Here is a 22,059-nt window from a genome sequence, read left to right on the forward strand (position 1 = left end):
AGGGGATTGGTGCCAAGAAGAGGTAGAAGCCTCCTGCCTAGCTGGGGGTGAAGAGATACTGTGCAAGGGAACGGAAGCGGCTCCAGCGGCCACCGAGGCAGGTACCAGAGCAGCGACCTTCTTGCTAAATTCACGGCGGTGGCGAACCACTGTAATATACCTCTTCCTTGAGGAGCTCCTCTTCTTGTGTCTCCTCCTCGAGGACTTTGACCTCTTCTTGGCCGGGCTGGCGTGGGAGCTCGGTCTCCTCCTTCTAGACCGCTTCCTCTTGGAGTCTCGTCCACTAGAACTGTCCGAAGAGTAGGAACTGTAGGAGGGGTAGTCGTCCGAAGAATATGAGCTTGCCAAGTCGTCTGTCTCAACGACGAGTCTCCTAGGGGTCCTTGGTCTGGATATCGGGGTCGAGGGTTCCATGAAGTCCGGTGGAAGCGTAGCCGAGGGCACCAGGGGTGAGCGGATAGCGGGTCGAGGGGCGAACCATCCTTTGAACTCCTCCTCTTGCCTCATGGGTGACCTGAAGGGCATTCTAGGTGCCATCCACACAATGGAGTCGGGATCTGACGAACACGTGGGCCGCCTTTCTTTGTCCCGACCACCCCCGTAACCCGCTGAACCTGAAGAACACTGCCACGGTTTGGGGGTAGGTGCTGTTTCAGGGTTCCCTCACACCAGGTCTTCACTAGAGACAGGTCCTGCAGGCACCAGGCCTTTGTTTACAACACACACTTCCGCCACACTAGCAGACCCCACACTCGTCTGCGTAGGCCCCTTTACAACAGATTCCCCGACATCAGACTCGTGGGGAATGGCAATGGGCCGTTTCCCCGCAACGGACTTACCTCGTCCCTTACTCTGGGTAGGGGAAGGTGAAGGAGAACATCTCTCCGCCTGCGCTGAGGGCAACGTTTGTGGCGAGGTGAGGCTTGTCGTCTTAGGAGATTTCTGGAACGCCTTCTTCTTCTTTTTGGAGAACAAGGTCCACTGCATCTCCAGCCAAGACTCGCACTCCTGGCCCGTGGAGGAAGGTGAACACTTATTCCCCGACACGAGGAGCACAGCATGTGCGGGTCGACCTCGGGCTTAGAGAGCCAGGCTCCACAAGACTTACCAGCTTGGGGCCCGGAACAGCGACGCTGGGATTCCATAGTGAAAAGCGAACACGCAAAGGACACAAGAACGTAAGAGAAAGGTGCACAAGGGAACACGTGGGGTGGAGAACACAAAGGAACAAGTGGTACACAAGGTCATCGGACGGGATAAGTGAGAGAGAGCGGCGAGATTATATCTACGCCACGACCAGATGCTTATTGACGATCTAACAAGCGCAGCCTCACGCGCTGACCCCGGGTCACCCCAGGGCGAGTATCCTTCCGCCTCGGAGCGCCACGACAAGGTAACGGAGAGAGGGGGAACTACGCAAAATTCTCGGTTGGTGATTGAGGAGATCCCAGTAGTTCGAGGTAAGTACTCCTGTTTGGAACAAAAAGATTATAACAACGCACAGAAAATTCAGCAAGTTTACGTCTGTACTGCTTGCGGCAGAAGTAAAAAAAATATTGTCTTTACAGTTTTGCTGGTCATGCTCCATTTGAAGGACGATGGTTTATATTAGTGGAGGAACAATCTTGAATAATTTACCCTTTTGCATTCTTAGTGAATAATTTTACTGTCAGTTTTTGTATGTTTTAAAAATTATTTGCTTAATTATTTACAATTTCCCATCTTGACAATTTTGATGAAAAGAATATAATATAAATTTTGAACATGAATTTGTAATATGCAACTGTCATTAATTTCAACATGCAAATTATAATCATATTCTGGTAATTTTTTTCAATATGTACAGTGATTAAGTAATAAAGTAAACCCTGCCTACCTGTATTATTATTGAGCCTTTTATGAATCAACATTTTGCATTGATCATGATAGTATCGTTGAAAAAAAAAAACCATAACATTAGATAAACTCCTGATCAATGTACATATAGTACATTGTATTATAAGCATTATACAAAGACTGAAATAATGATGCCATCATAGTACCACCTAGTAGTTACAATGGAAATTAGCAGTGGTAGAGTCTCTATATAAATTTGTATTTAACACTAGATAATAATTTGTGTGATATGACGTAGCACTGAAACACTAGATTATCAGTGCTGCTTCATGGCAGTGAAAAAAGAGGGAGCTAAGAGCGATTGTATTACAAGAAAATATTCTGACATAAGGTACAAAGACCTAAGTTGCATTATAAAGTTGCAAAAAGTAGTTGGGAGTGTGACACTAAATGTCTACTGGAGGTACCACTATGCCCATTTCAACTACTATCTGACACCATTTTATCTGCAATAACAGTCATAAGGTTAAAGCTTTTGTTTATAATTTGTAAGAACACATTCCATATGATTTCTCATGAAGAGATCCAACTGCTACGGCAAAGTGTACAACACAAGAACATGAAAAATTTTTAAAATTTTTTCAGAAATATTCCCTGGCAAATAAGCTATGGCCATGAATATGCATACCACCTTTTATGCAGTACTTTTGATTAACTGCGATGCTATGATTTCCAATTTGATTTTTTTTTTTTCATTTTTTGCCAGAGTCTTGTTTCGTTCCTTCTCTGTTTTCAGTGATGGGAATACCTGAAAAATAGAATTAAACAATAATACTTTATTTTGAAAATCACCGAAATACCATTAAATGCAGGATGCTAAAATAAGTGTTTCAACATGAACATAAAAGTTGTCATCAATTCACTTGGGAATTGTGTACCACAAGGAAATTGCAAATAAATAATTGAAACAGTATACTGATAATCCATAAATTAGACAATAGTACAGTAACAGTATTTTTTAAACAATTAGAATGTCTAGCATTTGAAAATTAGGCATCATAACCTTAAAAAGAAGACGAAAAAAAAAGTCTTGCAAGTAAGTTGTAATAGTGTTATACAGTATAAACCTAAAACGTCTTATAAACTTTTTTATTAGAATGTTAGAACTATACTGTGCGCTTAAGTAAAATCAATGAAAATAAGTATATTTTACAAGGCCTTTAAACCTAAATATGGACAAACAATTGCCTTAACAATTAATAACAACATGCATTTTTCCTGCAGATGTGAAGGTCATATTAATTAATAAGATTTACTGTAATGAAAACACAAATGTAAATTATGTCCGTCTGAAGTTTAAACTTTTAAAAGTAGTACAGAATTCCTCTCTACATCTACAGAGTCAACAAAATCCTCTTCACGTGAACAACTCGTTTATGTAGCTAGAACTGAAGCCCAGTGCAATGAGCATAGACTTCATGTGAGCAAATTCCAGATCTTAAAAAGACCAAAGCAAAGCAAAGTTCAGAATATGAAATTTGCCTTTCATAGTAAAGCAGGAGTGTGTGTTTATTAACTGTGGTGAAAACACATAAACACATGATTTACCAAGCCATAGGAGAGGTCCTACACAAGTTAGCCTAACCAGGTTTAATTCATGAATAAATTAGGAAGAATTTCCTAAAATTATGGCTTTACTTATCTCATATCCTCCCAATACCCATATCAGATTAGATTGGAGGAATACAACATCAAGTCTAACTATCTTGTCAGGCCTACCACAAGAGACACTACATTAGGAACACGCACCTCACAGTAGGAGGGCTGACAAGCCTATAGTCTTAACATGGGAAAGGTCCATACGAAGTAGCTTGACTAGATTCTCCCATCTCTCCTGTAAGATGAAAATGGAAGGATACAACTGCACGTCTAACTATCTGATCAGACCTAGCATAAGGTACATCCTAAGGTAGGAACATCAACCCCACTATAGAAGGGCAGAACTGTCTATAGTCTAAAATAGGGAAAACATACAATGTAGCTTTACTGAACTTTCCCATCTCCTCCCAATACTCATATCTGTTGAAAATGGGTGACCTTTGATCAAAGGGATTAACCAGTGATGAAGTGTGGGACAGAGATAGATGGAGAATGCTGGCGAGAAACATTGACCCCACATATTAGTGGGAAAAGATGCAGACAAAGAAGAAGTTGAAAATGGATGGATACAACACCAGGTTTAGATATCTAGTTAGACCTAGCCCAAGGTACACCCTAATGTAAAATGCTTTTGTTAACATCACATAATATATTCAATTCTTTAAGACATGTGAAAGCTAGGATGTACCCTACCCTCATCCCAATAAACTAAACCATGACATACAATAAATGGTAACTTACCTTAAAAAAGTGACTAGCACTTGATAATGTTTTTGGGGTGAATACCACAAAATAGCGCTGGCAAACAAGCCCACATGAACAAAATAGTAAATGTAGTGCCAAAATGGGCTGTTAATAAACAAAACCAGAGTAAAATAAACTCAAATCAGGGGATGAGGTTCAAAAATGGTAATTAAAACTGAAAAAAAAAGGATCTAACAGACAGAAACACGCATGAAAGACTATCTCGACGAAACCAGAGAATCATCAAAGTAAACAAAACTTGTACATTGGATACAGACACTGGACAAAAATAAATATCTAAGCACAACCAAACAATTATAAGAGATCAAGAGAATCTAAACAGCATAGCCAAATCTAACCTAGTTTGTTAAATGAAGTTGCCTTAAAAGTATGTCATTTTTATAAGAAAATGAAATAATATATATACAGAATTATTTTGTACTAGAAAAATATACAATTTTAGAAGAAAATTGGTCAGTGAAAAAAAAAATTTTAGATTAAAGAATTTGAGCAAAATGACAGTGAGAGGGCTGAACCAGGGCCAAAAAAGGCCAATAAGCACTGAGGTGCAACAGTTGGAAAACAATAAAGTATCTTGTAAAACCCCAGTTTCACACTGTATGAAGTAACTTAGAAAATCCCACAATTTCACACTTAAGTAACTGTTCGAAAATCCCACAATTTCACACTGAAGTAACTGTTCGAAACCCCAAAGTTTCACATTGAAGTAAAAGTTATACGGTTTGCGACAAAAGAAAGAAAGCTAGAATAGAGTCGATAAAAGCTAAGAGGATAATGCTTACAACACCACACGAGGTGCACTAATTACACTACCCCGAGAAACAACAATCCAATGGAGAAAATCTTGACACCAAACTGTACTGTACATGTACAGTCTTTAACAACATAATTATTACTCAACAGCTTAATACTACTAAAAGTTGAGTACAGTATATACTGAACTATTTTTTATTCAAACTAATTTCTGAAAAAAGTCACACTGTATGGCACACTGCCTTACTTTTATGATCTGTTTAGTATTCAGATTTTAATTAAATGGAAGTAAACCATAGCATTGCATGAAAACAAAATACAGGGTAAACACACTTAGTATAATTATATTACAGTATAGTATATAAAATAGTAAAAAATAAAAGCACCAGATAAGCATTAAAAGCTGCCAGAATTTACTTATAACTGCATAAATACCAGAAATTTTATTCTAAAAGTAAAATAACAAAGCTGGCTTACATGCAAAAAAAAAAAGAAAAAGAAAATAAGTAGCATTTTCCCTCTACCACACAACATTGAAACCATTACCACATTTAACAATTACAAAATGACTGCTAACCTTCTATAGTGCTTTGTCCTCATTATAGAGTTGTTTTTATCTTCCGCAACTACGATGTGTTTGTCTCGATCTAGCAATTTCATTTGGTTGTCTACTTTCTCCACTACCCAAGACAAGAAAGGCTCAACTGGCTTCATCCCTGAGACTAGTGAGAATACAACTACTAAGTTTGGGCAGAGAATATTGCACTTGCAAACAGAAATGGCTTAGTCTGGTGAAAAATATAGAATATTTTACTGTGCATATACTGTACAGTAATGCTGACAGAAAACTAGTTGTAAGTTGCTAGTTATAAAAAAAAGTAATGTTGATAGAAAATTAGTTATAAGTGGCTAGTTATAAAAAAGTAAAGTTATGAAATCTACACTTTCAAAATCTGTGCCATATTGAATGATTTTCTTGTTTAACATAAGGGAATATTCTAAATATACAGTATGTGATACGCTTTGAAATCTTATTCTCAAGAAAGAAAAAATTCCAAAATTATCCTGCAATAAAAAAAAATATATGGTTGAAAAATTAAAGGAAATACCGTACAACTGTTGCCAGATTTCAGAGCAATTTTGGGAAAACTCATTGTATGAAGGTAATAATAACTGGGATAGACGGCCTTTACGAATGCACCAAACAAAAAATTTCATAACCAAAACAAACCCTCTCAAGTATTACTACTGCAGTACATTACTCTCAGTTATTACTGATAAGGCTACTTTACAATAATTTCTGTGGCAATATCTGAAATTCTAGCTATCAAAAAATCTTTTAATTATGGAACAATAACCACCTAGTTTTAATAATAATAAAAAGAAAAAAAAAACTACCATATAAATGCATATTACTTAAAAATTAATCATTTGGTTTCTGATATTTTTTCAAAGACAATTTAAGATTGGCTTTGCAAAATAAATGTGCATGATTTTGTATTTAATGGTTAAAAAACACTACGCAATAGAAGTCTACAAGCTTTGTCAACATGACTCAGAAACTATCTTATCTACTTTCAACACCTTTCAGACTACAGTTCTTTTTGTGGGTAATAAAATATTGTGTGCTGGTGAGTTTTCAATTCCCATTGATGCCGAGTTGTGCATCCCAGTAGATTTAAAAGATTTTATACAATACTTATTTACACAGATATGATACAATCTCTTGACCTTAAAGGTCTTTTGCTACAGGACTAAGCATAAAATTTGTAAATTCTTGTATACAGAAAAACCTAGCCATTATTGAAATTAATACACTAAATATTCACCTAAAACATTTTTCTACCATAGTTGAGGTCAATGTTTGTAAATCTAATAATACAGTAGTACATCCCACAGTAAATCATGAGGTGATTTTTTCAATTAGTACATTCTTAGTACCATTAGCGGTAAAACTTTGGGTAAAATTTCATTGGAAGTGACAAGCAATGGAAAGACTACTCGCCTCCTCTCAGTGCAACAGTGGTAACTACAACACTGGCTCACGCTTACTTGACTGACCCCGAAAGTACCAGTTAGCAGGCAAGTATCAAGGAAGAAAGAAATGGTTCAAGTCCCAAAGAACTTCTAAAAAAAAAAGAAAAAGAATTAATTTTCTTCTTGAGGAAGAAGGGAATGGAGGAGGAAGAGAGAGGGTGAACTTTACTACCCCTTGCCAACCATTGTTCTTAGCTGTCATAGAGGATTCGTGGTCTTGGCAACCTATAACGACTGTGCTCTCTTGGAGGATGAAGCTACAAGAGCATCCTTTGCTACAACATTTACAACTTTACTGGGGGATTTGTCACAAGGGAGCATTCACTGACACTGCATTACACATGGCTTACCATTTGGGAAAAATATTGGAGCCAGTTGTACTAGCCTGGCGAATAATTTAACCACTGGGCAGGTAGGTGGAAGTGACACTTCTGTAAAAGGTTATACTGTAGTCTTCCTGATTAGAAGTCTAAAGAACAACACTCCAAATGGTGGGGGACTACTTATAGTGTAGCTACCTATTCACAAAGGTAAATAACACGTAAGGTTCCAAAGGTTTGTATCCTAATAAGAACAAAATTAACTTCACCATATGCTTAACTTCTGCTTCTGAGCAATGGTGATCACAAAAAACCAACAATTATCACAAATGAATGTAAGAAAATATCCAGTAGTTGAGAGAGCAGTGTGATGATCTTCAGTATAAGTGTCCAGACAAAATTGGTTAATCTGAAAGGCGAATGGAGGGAGATTTCCCAACACACAGGTATACCTGTCATTACCGACTACCTTTTCAACAATTCAGTGGTCGTTTCAGCACAGCCAAAGACATACAGTATGTCTATATTAAAGGACGAAAGGTATGTACAGTATACATATAGGATCAAATTATTCACATTCTTTTTCCCAAGCATGTTTATTTGATCCTTAGGGCTGTGTAACTTATATTCTAACTAGATTCTCCTTTGATGTTAAGAAATTTCACTACTAGTAAGCTATTATATTTCATAACTGTCATTCCCCTCTGGTGGTGCTGGAATGCCAAAGGACCACTTGTGGCTGCTATGGTGACCATTCTTGAGATAAAGATGTTACAGCCTTCATGACTACAACAGAGGATCTCAAAGCCATTACTGTAATCACCAAGATAAACCAGAACAGTTTACCGTATTCTCCATCTATTTGCAAGCTGAAACCTCTCCAATAGGACCAAAAATCTAAAATCAGAGATCAAAAGCAACTGACTGCCGACAGCCCAAGGCCTGAATAGATTTCGTTGGTCTTGCCAAATCAACCTTGGAGCTAAATTTATATTTCTTCTTTCTAGGTTCTAAGATAGGGATGATCAATCCTTGCCTTCTTAAGGCTCGACTAATGATTCTTAAAAAGACCAATAAAGTTGGGAATTCTCTTCTAGATTGGACCAGAAACTGCAAAAAGCAGTTACAATCCTTTCAAAATTATGTAGTTCTAAACTTATACTGCCCTTCTGCATCTATCTAAAAGATGAATTGTAAGACGCTGTGGTTGTGGGCCAGTCATTATTCAAGAATCAAAGCCTTCATAACCTACAACAACAACTGTCAAAGGGATAGTAATCCACCTTTGCATAGGACACAATTTATGACCAGCAGTTTATTTACCTTGATGAAACATAAGACAGCACGCACTTTTAATCTTTATAAACTGGAAGATGGAGAAATTGAGGAGTCAATGGACATATACCCTGTGGTCTTATTCTTTCTACTACAGTACTGGAATATTAATTTTCCAAATCTTACCCCCTTGGAACAATACTTATTCCTACATGAAAAGCAAATGTTATGAAGGAATTTTTCAAATACAGTATGTATAGCAATGAATTTAAGAAATTCACTACTTCCAAGCCAAGTTTCTTTTATCTTGGTACTTACTTATAGTCATACAAAGTCCAATCTGAAGTACATCAAACAAATTTGTATCCGACAGGATCATGTGTAATCAAACTGCATAATCAAGACCATTCAATACTGCAACCCTCATCTCAACCACTACCATGATCAGATATTAAAATACTCTTCTCTTCTATTATACTGTAAAATCCAATTGCTGTACAGACATTTACTGGATGAAATGATCATGGCAGTAAGGGAAACACAATCAAACTGGATGAAAATCAATTTACTGCTAAAAGAAGAAATCTGAAGAAGTTCCAAGTGGTATGTGAACTGAGACTCTTTCTTACCATGAAGAACCCTCACCTCCAGTACTACAACCAATTGTAAGAAACTAATTAGGGACTCAAGATTAGTCACCTACCAAGGCCGGCTAGCATAAGCAATGTTTAAACCCTATATTTTCTCTATAAAATTATGTTTTTTGTGATTCATTTTTTTCAAAGTCTCTGATTTTTATGTGGTGTGAAATACAAGAGGCAGAGAAATTTTTGTTCAAATTCACAGAATCTCAAATGTTTTAAAAAATGTTTACCCATCTTTAGGAAACTGAAAGAAGCTTCAACTGATGGAAAAGATAACACTATCATCTATTTAATGGAAAAGGTAACACTATCATCTATTTATATATTCCACTTACAAAGAGGTAAATGCCTTTCTATCAACTATGTTCGAAAACGGCAAAAAATGTTATTTTCATTAGTAAAATAAATTTTTGAATATACTTACCCGATGATCATGTAGCTGTCAACTCTGTTGCCCGACAGAAATCTACGGTCGGGATACGCCAGCGATCGCTATACAGGTGGGGGTGTACACAACAGCGCCATCTGTGAGCAGGTACTCAAGTACTTCTTGTCAACAAGAACTCAATTTTCTCCTCGGTCCACTGGTTCTCTATGGGGAGGAAGGGCGGGTCCTTAAATTCATGATCATCGGGTAAGTATATTCAAAAATTTATTTTACTAATGAAAATAACATTTTTCAATATTAATCTTACCCGATGATCATGTAGCTGATTCACACCCAGGGTGGTGGGTGGAGACCAGCATACATGTTAACAAAGAAGCTAAGTATCCCGTATTTCATTTTATTAGTTATTCAAAAATAACATAAAATAAATAAGTACCTGGTAAGGAAGACGACTTGAACCATTACTCTGCCTTTATTAAGTACGTCTTCCTTACTGAGCGTAGCGGTCCTCTTAGGATGCTGAACGACTCTTAGGTGCTGAAGTATAAAGGGCTGCAACCCATACTAAAGGACCTCATCACAACCTCTAACCTCGGCGCTTCTCAAGAAAGAATTGACCACCCGCCAAATCAACAAGGATGCGGAAGGCTTCTTAGCCGACCGTACAACCCATAAAAAGTATTCAAGAGAAAGGTTAAAAAGGTTATGGGATTATGGGAATGTAGTGGCTGAGCCCTCACCTACTACTGCACTCGCTGCTACGAATGGTCCCAGGGTGTAGCAGTTCTCGTAAAGAGACTGGACATCTTTGAGATAGAATGATGCGAACACTGACTTGCTTCTCCAATAGGTTGCATCCATAACACTCTGCAGAGAACGGTTCTGTTTGAAGGCCACTGAAGTAGCCACAGCTCTCACTTCATGTGTCCTTACCTTCAGCAAAGCAAGGTCTTCTTCCTTCAGATGAGAATGTGCTTCCCTAATCAGAAGCCTGATGTAGTAAGAAACTGAGTTCTTAGACATTGGAAGAGAAGGCTTCTTGATAGCACACCATAAGGCTTCTGATTGTCCTCGTAAAGGTTTTGACCTTTTTAGATAGTACCTAAGAGCTCTAACTGGGCAAAGTACTCTCTCCAGTTCGTTCCCCACCAAGTTGGACAGGCTTGGGATCTCGAACGACTTAGGCCAAGGACGTGAAGGAAGCTCGTTTTTAGCAAAAAACCGAGCTGCAAGGAACATGTAGCCGTTTCAGATGTGAAAACTATGTTCCTGCTGAAGGCGTGGATCTCACTTACTCTTTTAGCTGTTGCCAAGCACACGAGGAAAAGAGTTTTTAATGTGAGGTCCTTAAAAGAGGCTGATTGGAGAGGTTCAAATCTTGATGACATAAGGAACCTTAGGACCACGTCTAGATTCCAGCCTGGAGTGGACAACCGACGTTCCTTTGAGGTCTCAAAAGACCTAAGGAGGTCCTGTAGATCTTTGTTGGTGGAAAGATCCAAGCCTCTGTGGCGGAAAACCGCTGCCAACATACTTCTGTAACCCTTGATCGTAGGAGCTGAAAGGGATCTTACGTTCCTTAGATGTAACAGGAAGTCAGCAATCTGGGTTACAGTGGTACTGGTTGAGGAAACTGCATTGGCCTTGCACCAGCTTCGGAAGACTTCCCATTTAGACTGATAGACTCTGAGAGTGGATGTCCTCCTTGCTCTGGCAATCGCTCTGGCTGCCTCCTTCGAAAAGCCTCTAGCTCTTGAGAGTCTTTCGATAGTCTGAAGGCAGTCAGACGAAGAGCGTGGAGGTTTGGGTGTACCTTCTTTACGTGAGGTTGACGTAGAAGGTCCACTCTTAGAGGAAGAGTCCTGGGAATGTCGACCAGCCATTGCAGTACCTCTGTGAACCATTCTCTCGCGGGCCAGAGGGGAGCAACCAACGTCAGCCGTGTCCCTTTGTGAGAGGCGAACTTCTGAAGTACCCTGTTGACAATCTTGAACGGCGGGAATGCATACAGGTCGAGATGGGACCAATCCAGCAGAAAAGCATCCACGTGAACTGCTGCTGGGTCTGGAATCGGAGAACAATACAACGGGAGCCTCTAGGTCATCGAGGTAGCGAACAGATCTATGGTTGGCTGACCCCACAGGGCCCAAAGTCTGCTGCAAACATTCTTGTGAAGGGTCCACTCTGTGGGGATGACCTGACCCTTCCGGCTGAGGCGATCTGCCATGACATTCATATCGCCCTGAATGAACCTCGTTACCAGCGTGAGCTTTCGATCTTTTGACCAGATGAGGAGGTCCCTTGCGATCTAGAACAACTTCCTCGAATGAGTCCCTCCCTGCTTGGAGATGTAAGCCAAGGCTGTGGTGTTGTCGGAGTCCACCTCCACCACCTTGTTTAGGTGGAGGGACTTGAAGTTTATCAAGGCCAGATGAACCGCCAACAACTCCTTGCAATTGATGTGAAGTGTCCTTTGCTCCTGATTCCATGTTCCCGAGCATTCCTGTCCGTCCAATGTCGCACCCCAGCCCGTGTCTGATGCGTCCGAGAAGAGACGGCGGTCGGGGTTCTGAACAGCCAAAGGTGGACCTTCCTTGAGAAGAAAGCTGTTCTTCCACCACGTTAGAGTAGACCTCATCTCTTCGGAAACAGGAACTGAGACCGTCTCTAGCGTCATGTCCTTTATCCAGTGAGCAGCTAGATGATACTGAAGGGGGGGAGGTGGAGTCTCCCTAACTCGATGAACAGGGCCAGCGATGAAAGTGTCCCTGTTAGACTCATCCACTGCCTGACTAAGCATCGGTTCCTTCTCAGCATGCTCTGGATGCATTCTAGGGCTTGGTTGATCCTTGGGGCCGACGGAAAAGCCCGAAAAACTCGACTCTGAATCTCCATACCCAGGTAGACAATGGTCTGGGATGCGACGAGCTGGGACTTCTCTAAATTGACCAGGAGGCCCAGTTCCTTGGTCAGATCCATAGTCCATCTGAGATTCTCCAGACAGCGACGACTTGTGGGAGCTCTTAAAAGCCAGTCGTCTGACGGAGCCGGACACAAGATCATGGTACTGCTGCACAGTCTGTGAACTGTCAACCATGGGGAAGCGAGGAAGTACAGCGACAACCCGAAACTGTCTAGACTGTCTGGGTAGTACAGACAACTCCTTATCGGGTTGCTGAGGTTGCCGCACTGCGTCACAACAAGTCACCTCTGCTGGTTGTTGAACGTCTTCCCAGTGACACACTGACTCCGTAAAAAAAAAAATCCTCTATCAAGGACTAAGCTTGGACTGCATGTCTTGCAACAAAGCTCAAGGTCTATGGGAGCAGGTGTGGCAACAGACGGGGTTAGCGACTGAAGCGGAACCATTTACCCTCCCTGGAAGCATGTTATGCTTAACTAAAAGTCCATAGGAGGCTAAGCAGCTTAAGGCTCCTCTCCAAATGACAGAGTCCTCAAAGGAATATCAGAAGGAGGGAGAACAGCACTTTCTCATCTACAGGAACCATATCCGAGAAAAGCTAAATTCTCTCAGTGAGGGTTTCACTGGTGCAAAAGCAGCAGACCAGAAGGCAACGTTATGAAACTGCTAGACAGTCTGTGAACTGTCAAAAACTGAACTGTCAACCACAACAGGAGCGTGAGGACATACAGCACTGGTGTATAAGTAGCAGACCAGAAGGCAACGTCATGTAACTGCATGACAGTTTGTGAGTTGGCAACAACCAAAGATGTGTGGGGAAGCCTCAACTCCTGCCTGACTAGTTTGCTGCTGGCGAGTGGCGGTAACCACAGTGTGTTGCGGAGGCTGACACACCGTGTCAAAACACGGCAGCTTGTGGTAGCTCCCGCACGGCAACGGAGTGCTCTGTGTGTGGGAGTCATCATACATCTGGCAGGGTTGACTGTGCATGGGTGGAGGAGCTCTCACAACAAGAGTGTGAGAGCATGAAGCCATGCCGGGCGCACAACCGTGGGAGGTGTAGGCCCACGGGTGCATCGTCAACCTTCTCCGCAGTCGGAGTGTGGGAGCTGGCAACAACAAAAGCAGAGTGCTGGTGCGTGGGAGGGGCTGCGGTGGGTTGAGGAGCATGCGGTATGGTATGCAGAGCATGCTGTAAGGTATGCAGAGCATGCTGTAAGGTATGCAGAGCATGCTGTAAGGTATGCAGAGCATGCTGTAAGGAATGCAGAGCATGCTGTAAGGTATGCAGAGCATGCTGTAAGGTATGCAGAGCATGCGGTAAGGTATGCAGAGCGTGAGGTAAGGCATGCGGCTCATGCTGCATGGTATGCGGCTCATGCTGCATGGTATGCGGCTCATGCTGCATGGTATGCGGCTCATGCTGCATGGTATGCGGAGCATGCTGTAAGGTCTGCAGAGCATGCTGCATGGGCTGAGGAGAATGCCGCATAGTGCTGGAACCCGGCAACTCCTGATGCGGCAGATGGTGCAGCAAGAACATGCGTCTGGCAGTGAGGACTGCGCATCGGTGGAGGAGCTCTCACAGGTGTGGTGTGGGAGCAGGCAGCCGCAGTATCTGCTGAGCGCACAACCTCGGCGGGTTGTAGGTAAACAGGCTGCATTGTCAACCTTCCAGCATGATACTCCTGCATGAAGGAGCAAGCTGAGACTGTATAGTCTGCAGCATGGACCACTAGGGTCTATGAAAGACAACAACAAACGGAGCTACTGTCCGTTGTGACTGAGGGTCTAAAACAGCTGGTGCGGCAACAGACGGAGTTACTGCCTGTTGCGGTACCACCTAGCCTCTCTTAGGAGGTGTGCAGTTGTCGTACTGCAGCGAGTCCGAACTGACCCAGTGGCTACACCTAGGCCGTTGGACTTGCGCGGAAGGGACCGACTTGCACTTAAAAGCTGCAAGATTTGGTCCATGGTTTCTGCGAGAAACCTCTTCCGCAGACGAGGAATAAATGGGCTCTCTCGTCTTTGTGTGGGTGGGGTGATCACGTCGGCAACGTGTGTAGATACACCCGAAACCACAGAGGGAAACGTCTGTTCGTCGATCAAGGCCTGAGGAACCCATAAGTCCTTCGACATTACTTCTCCCCTGGGCTTGGGAGCTTGTAAGAGGTATCGGACTAGGTGAACAACTGGCACGAACAGACGAACCCTCGAACGCAACACTGTAACACTTTGCGCATATCACTTTATCACTTTTGATTTTCTGTTTGCACTTATTTCACTGAACTCGAAACTTTAAGTGGTTTGTACCTGAAACACGCAATCCTATCCTTCATTAAAAGGTAGTAATTGCGAAAACAGTATTACAATGTAACAGAAAAACATAATGAAAGATAAAGAATTCAGTGGCTGGAAAAGAGACTAAACACTAGATCAAATAAACTACGTTTAAAATCTCTCAACGCATAAAGCCTGGGAACAAGAATAAAACTCTAGAAACGTTTTACCTTCTTCCCCTCTATCGACTAGGGAGAAGAGCAAAAAAAAAAAAAAAAACGAGAACGTTACCCGCTTGAACGAAACGTTTATCCTCCTCTCTCTCCCTCCGTCTCTATCTCTCTCTCTCTCTCTCTTGACTTAGAACCTGAGAGATGAGCCCAATTATATATATCGTTAAAACATATTATTTGTTAAAGGAAAAAAACTGAAAGGTTTCCCAAATAAAAAGTTCCTTTATTAGAATTAAAACCATTTAAGCTAAGAAAGAATGAACGAAACGCTAGAATCGGTTTACTCTTACTGCAACGTGAAACCGTGAATACTCTCTCTCTATCGTAACGATAGAGCGCAAGTTGAACGTTCTGAACGTCAACAACTGCGGAGACTAAACAAAACGTTAGTTCAACTTTGAAAACAGTACGAGACTTATCAAAGAAATTCTTTCAAAAACATAAAATTAAAATAGCATAAATTCTTAACAGGAAAAACGATATGACGAGCTCAATGTTAATTAACTTCGGTTCCAAGTAAGGACCGCCTACTATTAGGAAAGGTCGCATATTTTTTTTTTTTTTTTAAAGAAAGTTAATCGAAGAGGCCTATAAATGGCGGAGAGATATAAAATAAAAAGTGAAAGAGAGTCTATACTCTCTTCGACACCAACACTTCCGTCTAAGGGAAGGGTCGGCCATTTAAAAGTGAGAGTCCATACTCTCTTCGTCACCATAATTAATTCAAATTAATTCCAAAAGCTTGCTAAGCTAAAGATAAAGCTTCCTGAATAGCGAAGGCTAAACTCTAGAGCAAATACATCACCAAATCGTGAACAATAACTCCAGAATCAACAGCGTATCCAAGTAGGTCTAGCCGGAGGCACGACAGAGGAAAAATTGAGTTCTTGTTGACAAGAAGTACTTGAGTACCTGCTCACAGATGGCGCTGTTGTGTACACCCCCACCTGTATAGCGATCGCTGGCGTATCCCGACCGTAGATTTCTGTCGGGCAACAGAGTTGACAGCTACATGATCATCGGGTAAGATTAATATTGAAAATTACTATGTAAACAGTAAATGGCAACATTTTTGAAGATTTCAAATTGCCCTACAAATCTATCCTGGCAACTCTTATGCCTGTTTCTGGCCAAAGAGAGATATAAAGGCAAAAAATGTGGCAGAACAGCATGGCAAGTCTTATAATAACCTTCATATCTTGATCCTTGGTTACAATGGGTACCAGCTAAACATTTTTTAGCTGTCTATTCATTAAATAAGGCTAGCAAGGTATAAAGATGGTATCCTCTGTCTTGATGGCAATTTACTCAACTAAAGAGTAATAAGATAAAAAAGACTAGCTAATGAGGCCCTAAGAAATAAACTTTCTTAATTGGATGAATTCATTCTAGGCACAGCGAAAAGACAATGGACAAAAGAGAACAAAAATCTTATTAAAGTACGGTTGTTCTTAAATATTCGTAACTAAATATCCTGTACTGTACGGTATCCTAAAACTTCGGAAAAACGGAACACAGTGATGTAGTTAACAAAAAAACACTCTATATAAAAATTGGACTTAACTAAAGAGGTTCAAAGTGTAAAAGAAAATTGTAACCAGCAAGGATTCAAATAAAATGAAATAGAAATGTACACTATACTAAAATAGGAAGCTAGGAACCCTCAATGAAATAAATTTACTGTACTACAGAAAATAAACCAAGGCAATAATTCTTACAATACTGTACAATTAACTATACTGTATGATATTGTAGTGAAAATAAAGAAAAAAAAATTAATTGCAAAACTGAACACATTAATGAAAATCACTGAAGCAACTATTTATACAACAAAATGTTATTTTTATAATAAAATAAATTTTTGAATATACTTACCCGGTGATTATATAAGCTGCAACTCTGTTGCTCGACAGAAAACTCTACGTTAAAAATCCGCCAGCGATCGCAATGCAGGTAGGGGGTGTACTTCAACAGCGCCATCTGTCGTGCAGGTACTCAGTACTCAATGTAAACACAGAACTCAATTTTCTCCTCGGTCCACTGGGTCTCTATTGGGGAGGAAAGGAGGGTCCTTTAATATATAATCACCGGGTAAGTATATTCAAAAATTTATTTTATTATAAAAATAACATTTTTCAATATTAAACTTAGCCGGTGATTATATAAGCTGATTCACACCCAGGGGGGTGGGTAGAGACCAGCAATAATTGTTTACATTATTATGAGCTAAGGATTTTTTATTTCATTTTAGCAGTTATTCAAAATAACAAACATAAAATAAATAAGTACCTGGTCTCTGCCTTTTTAAGTACGTCTTCCTTACGGAGCCTCGCGATCCTCTTAGGATGCTGAGCGACCCCTAGGAGCTGAAGTATCAAGGGTTGCAACCCATACAACAGGACCTCATCAAAACCTCTAATCTAGGCGCTTCTCAAGAAATGACTTTGACCACCCGCCAAATCAAGTAGGATGCGAAAGGCTTCTTAGCCTTCCGGACAACCCAAAAACAATAATAAAACATTTCAAGAGAAAGATTAAAAAGGTTATGGAATTAGGGAATTGTAGTGGTTGAGCCCTCACCCACTACTGCACTCGTTGCTACGAATGGTCCCAGAGTGTAGCAGTTCTCGTAAAGAGACTGGACATTCTTAAGATAAAAAGACGCGAACACTGACTTGCTTTTCCAATAGGTTGCGTTGATTATACTTTGCAGATCTATTTTGTTTAAAGGCCACGGAAGTTGCGACAGCTCTAACTTCGTGTGTCCTTACCTTCAGCAAAGCTTGGTCTTCCTCATTCAGATGGGAATGAGCTTCTCGTATTAACAGTCTGATAAAATTGAATAAAGCATTCTTTGACATAGGCAAAGATGGTTTCTTAACTGAACACCATAAAGCTTCAGACGGGCCTCGTAAAGGTTTAGTTCGTTTTAAATAGAACTTAAGAGCTCTTACAGGACATAAGACTCTTTCTAGTTCATTTCCAACCATACGATAAGTTTGGAATATCGAACGATATTGGCCAAGGCCGAGAAGGCAGCTCGTTTTTGGCTAGAAAACCAAGTTGTAGAACATGTAGCCGTTTCGGATGAGAATCCGATGTTCTTGCTGAAGGCATGAATCTCACTGACTCTTTTAGCTGTGGCTAAGCATACCAGGAAAAGAGTCTTTAAGGTGAGATCTTTCAGGGAGGCTGACTGTAGCGGTTCGAACCTGTCTGACATAAGGAATCTTAGTACCACGTCTAAATTCCAACCAGGTGTAACCAAACGACGCTCCTTCGTGGTCTCAAAAGACTTAAGGAGGTCCTGTAGATCTTTATTGTTGGAAAGATCTAAGCCTCTGTGACGGAAGACTGATGCCAACATGCTTCTGTAACCCTTGATAGTGGGAGCTGAAAGAGATCGTTCTTTCCTCAGATATAAGAGGAAGTCAGCTATTTGAGTTACAGAGGTACTGGCCGAGGATACGGATACTGACTTGCACCAGTTTCGGAAGATTTCCCACTTCGATTGGTAGACTCTAAGGGTGGATGTTCTCCTTGCTCTAGCAATCGCTCTGGCTGCCTCCTTCGAAAAGCCTCTAGCTCTCGAGTGTCTTTCGATAGTCTGAAGGCAGTCAGACGAAGAGCGTGGAGGCCTTGGTGTACCTTCTTTACGCGTGGCTGACGTAGAAGGTCCACCCTTAGGGGAAGTGTTCTGGGAACGTCTACTAGCCATCGAAGTACCTCGGTGAACCATTCTCTCGCGGGCCAGAGGGAAGCAACTAGCGTCAACCTTGTCCCTTCGTGAGAGGCGAACTTCTGCAGTACCTTGTTGACAATCTTGAACGGAGGGAATGCATATAGATCTAGATGTGACCAATCTAGTAGAAAGGCATCTATATGAACTGCTGCTGGGTCCGGGATTGGTGAGCAAAATATTGGGAGCCTCTTGGTCATCGAGGTTGCGAAGAGATCTATGGTTGGCTGGCCCCAGGTGGCCCAAAGTCTCTTGCATACATCCTTGTGGAGGGTCCATTCTGTTGGAATTATTTGTCCCTTCCGACTGAGACAATCTGCCATGACATTCAAGTTGCCTTGGATGAACCTCGTTACTAGTGATATGTCTAGACCTTTTGACCAGGTGAGGAGGTCCCTTGCGATCTCGTACAACGTCAGAGAGTAGGTCCCTCCTTGCTTGGAGATGTACGCCAAAGCCGTGGTGTTGTCCGAGTTCACCTCCACCACTTTGCCTTGAAGGAGAGACCTGAAGCTTTTCCAGGTCAGACGTACTGCCAGTAGCTCCTTGCAGTTGAAATGCATTGTCCTTTGACTCGAGTTCCATAATCCCGAGCATTCCCGACCGTCTAATGTCGCACCCCAGCCTACGTCCGATGCGTCCGAGAAGAGAACGTGGTTGGGAGTCTGAACAGTCAGGGGAAGACCCTCTCTAAGGTTGATATAGTCCTTTCACCAAGTCAGACAAGACTTTATCTTTCCGGAAACCGGGATCGAGACCGCTTCTAGCGTCTTGTTCTTTTTCCAGTGAAAAGCTAGATGGTATAGAAGAGGACGGAGGTGTAGTCTTCCTAGTGACACAAATTGATCCACGGATGACAGTGTCCCTACCAGACTCATCCACAGCCTGACTGAGCAGCGTTCCTTCTTCAGCATCTTCTGGATGGATAGCAGGGCTGGGGGCTGATCGTCTTGTTCAGCAACGTCCTCATCAGAGGGTTCCTCATCCGAAACTGATGAGGAAACGGCAACGGAGTGGGCAACGTCTGACTCGCTGAATCCGGTCGCACTGGTGGATGCGTGACGGAGCCGGACGCAATATCATGGAACTGCTGCACAGTCTGTGAACTGTCAACAACCATGGGTGCGCGAGGAAGTACAGCGTCAACCCGAAACTGTCTAGACCGTCTGGGTTGTGCAGTCAACACCCTACCGGGTTGCTGAGGTTGACGCACTGCGTCACAACAAGTCACCTCTGCTGGTTGTTGAACGTCCTGAACGTCAACAACCACCTCCGAGCGTTGCTTAACGTCAACGTGCGACTGGCAACCCACACTGGGTCGCATCGGTGGAGGAACCACCTCAACTGGCAGACGCGAGTAGGTTACCTCAGCGTCAACAGGGCGCACAACCGACCGGTTGGAAGGTTGTTGGCCAGAAGGAGGAACCACCTCAACTGGCAGACGCGAGTAGGTTACCTCAGCGTCAACAGGGCGCACAACCGACCGGTTGGAAGGTTGTTGGCCAGAAGGAGGAACCACCTCAACTGGCAGACGCGAGTAGGTTACCTCAGCGTCAACAGGGCGCACAACCGACCGGTTGGAAGGTTGTTGGCCAGAAGGTTCTTCTCCGCATTTAAGTCCTCTATCAAGGACGCAAGCTTGGACTGCATGGCTTGCAGCAAAGCCCATTTAGGGTCTACGGGAGCAGGTGTGGCAACAGACGGGGTTAGCGACTGAGGCGGAACCGTTTACCATCCCTGAAAGCCTTGTTATGTGTGACATAATAGTACAGCAAAACTTCAAAGGCTTGACAAAAGCTGAGAAGTTGACCTGTAAACAACTTGGAGCGTCTCCTGGCTAGGCGCCAGGGCGAGTCTACCAGAATTGAGAAGTCTATCTGGGCAGAGGCATGAACTCCCAAGCCGAGAACTTCTCTCGTGTCATATCAGACTCTCGCTCTATAAGCCAGTTTAAAAGAAGGTAAATCAAAGGCTGTATCCCTAAAAACTCCTCCTGGTGCAAAAACCAGTCGCCTAGCCAACGTAACGCTCTCTAGGAGAGCGAGAGAGCACTAGCTTAAAAACAACGGCTTCGAAGTAGCTAGGCCTAGTGTAAGTTCTGACGTTTAGGCGAACGAGGAGCAGCAGTTACAAGATCCGGACGAAGATCCTTAAAAAAAAAAATCATCATGATTTAATTAAAGTCCATAGGAGGCTAAGCAGCTTAAGGCTCCTCTCCATCTGACAGAGTCCTCAAGGGAATATCAGTAGGAGGGAGAACAGCAACTTCCTCATCTACAGGAACCTTGTCCGATAAAAGCTAGGTTACCTCAGTGAGTCTCTCACTGGAGCATTAGTAGCAGACCAGAAGGCAACGTCATGTAACTGCTTGACAGTCTGTGAACTGTCAACAACTGAACTGTCAACCACAACAGGTGCGTGAGGACGTACAGTGTCCACTCGAGACTGCTTTGACTGTCTAGACTGAGCAGTCAAAACAACTCTAGAATGCGGAGGTTGACGCACCGCGTCAAAACAACTTAGACTGTTGTTGTACCTCGCGAACGTCAACGGAAGGTTCCGTGCGTCGCTGAACGTCAACATGCGGCAGGCAGGGTACACTGGAACGCATGGGTGGCGGGACTCTCTCAGCTGGAGTGCGGCAGAAGGTCGCCTCAGCGTCCACAGGACGCACAACCGTGGTTGGTTGTAGGCTAGAGGTTGGTGTCAACCTTCTCCGCACGAAAGTCCTGCATCAATGACGTTAACTGAGACTGCATGGTCTGCAGCAAAGACCACTTAGGGTCTACAAGAGCAGGTGCGGCAACAGACGGTGTGACTGCCTGATGCGGTACCGCTTTGCCTCTCTTAGGAGGTGAGCAGTCGTCGAAAGACTGCAGCGAGTCCGAACTGACCCAGTGGCTACAACTGGGCCGTTGGACTTGCGCAGAAGGGACCGACTTGCGCTTAATAAGCCGCGAGACCTTGGTCCATGGTTTCTTACGAGAAACCTCTTCCGCAGACGAGAAATAAATGGGCTCTCTCGTCTTTGTGTGGGTGGGGCGATCTTGGGTAGATACGCCCGAAACCACGGAGGGAAAAACGTCTGTTCGTTGATCAAGGCCTCTCGAACCCATAAGTCGTTCGACATTACTTCTCCCCTGGGCTTGGGAGCTTGCAAGAGGTCCCGGACTAGGTGAACGACAGGCACGAACAGACGAACCCTCG

The 22,059-nt window shown here is 42.5% G+C and overlaps 1 protein-coding gene across 2 annotated transcripts in view; it reads right to left on the minus strand.

The window, feature by feature from the left end:
• Positions 1–2,186: 2,186 nt before the first annotated feature.
• Positions 2,187–22,059, minus strand: part of LOC137631192 (uncharacterized) — a 71,265-nt gene continuing 51,392 nt past the window's right edge. The window contains exons 8-9 of one of the 2 annotated variants that reach the window (XM_068362922.1): positions 5,591–5,735; positions 2,187–2,644 (exon numbers count right to left, since the gene is read on the minus strand). In XM_068362922.1, coding sequence (XP_068219023.1) covers positions 2,629–2,644; positions 5,591–5,735 — 161 coding nt within the window. In that variant the 3' untranslated portion in view covers positions 2,187–2,628. The remainder of the gene's footprint in view (positions 2,645–5,590; positions 5,736–22,059) is intronic. The other variant, XM_068362923.1, reaches the window with a different exon arrangement.

The sequence above is a fragment of the Palaemon carinicauda genome, chromosome 39, assembly GCF_036898095.1.
Source record: "Palaemon carinicauda isolate YSFRI2023 chromosome 39, ASM3689809v2, whole genome shotgun sequence".
Classification (NCBI taxonomy): Eukaryota; Metazoa; Arthropoda; class Malacostraca; order Decapoda; family Palaemonidae; genus Palaemon; species Palaemon carinicauda.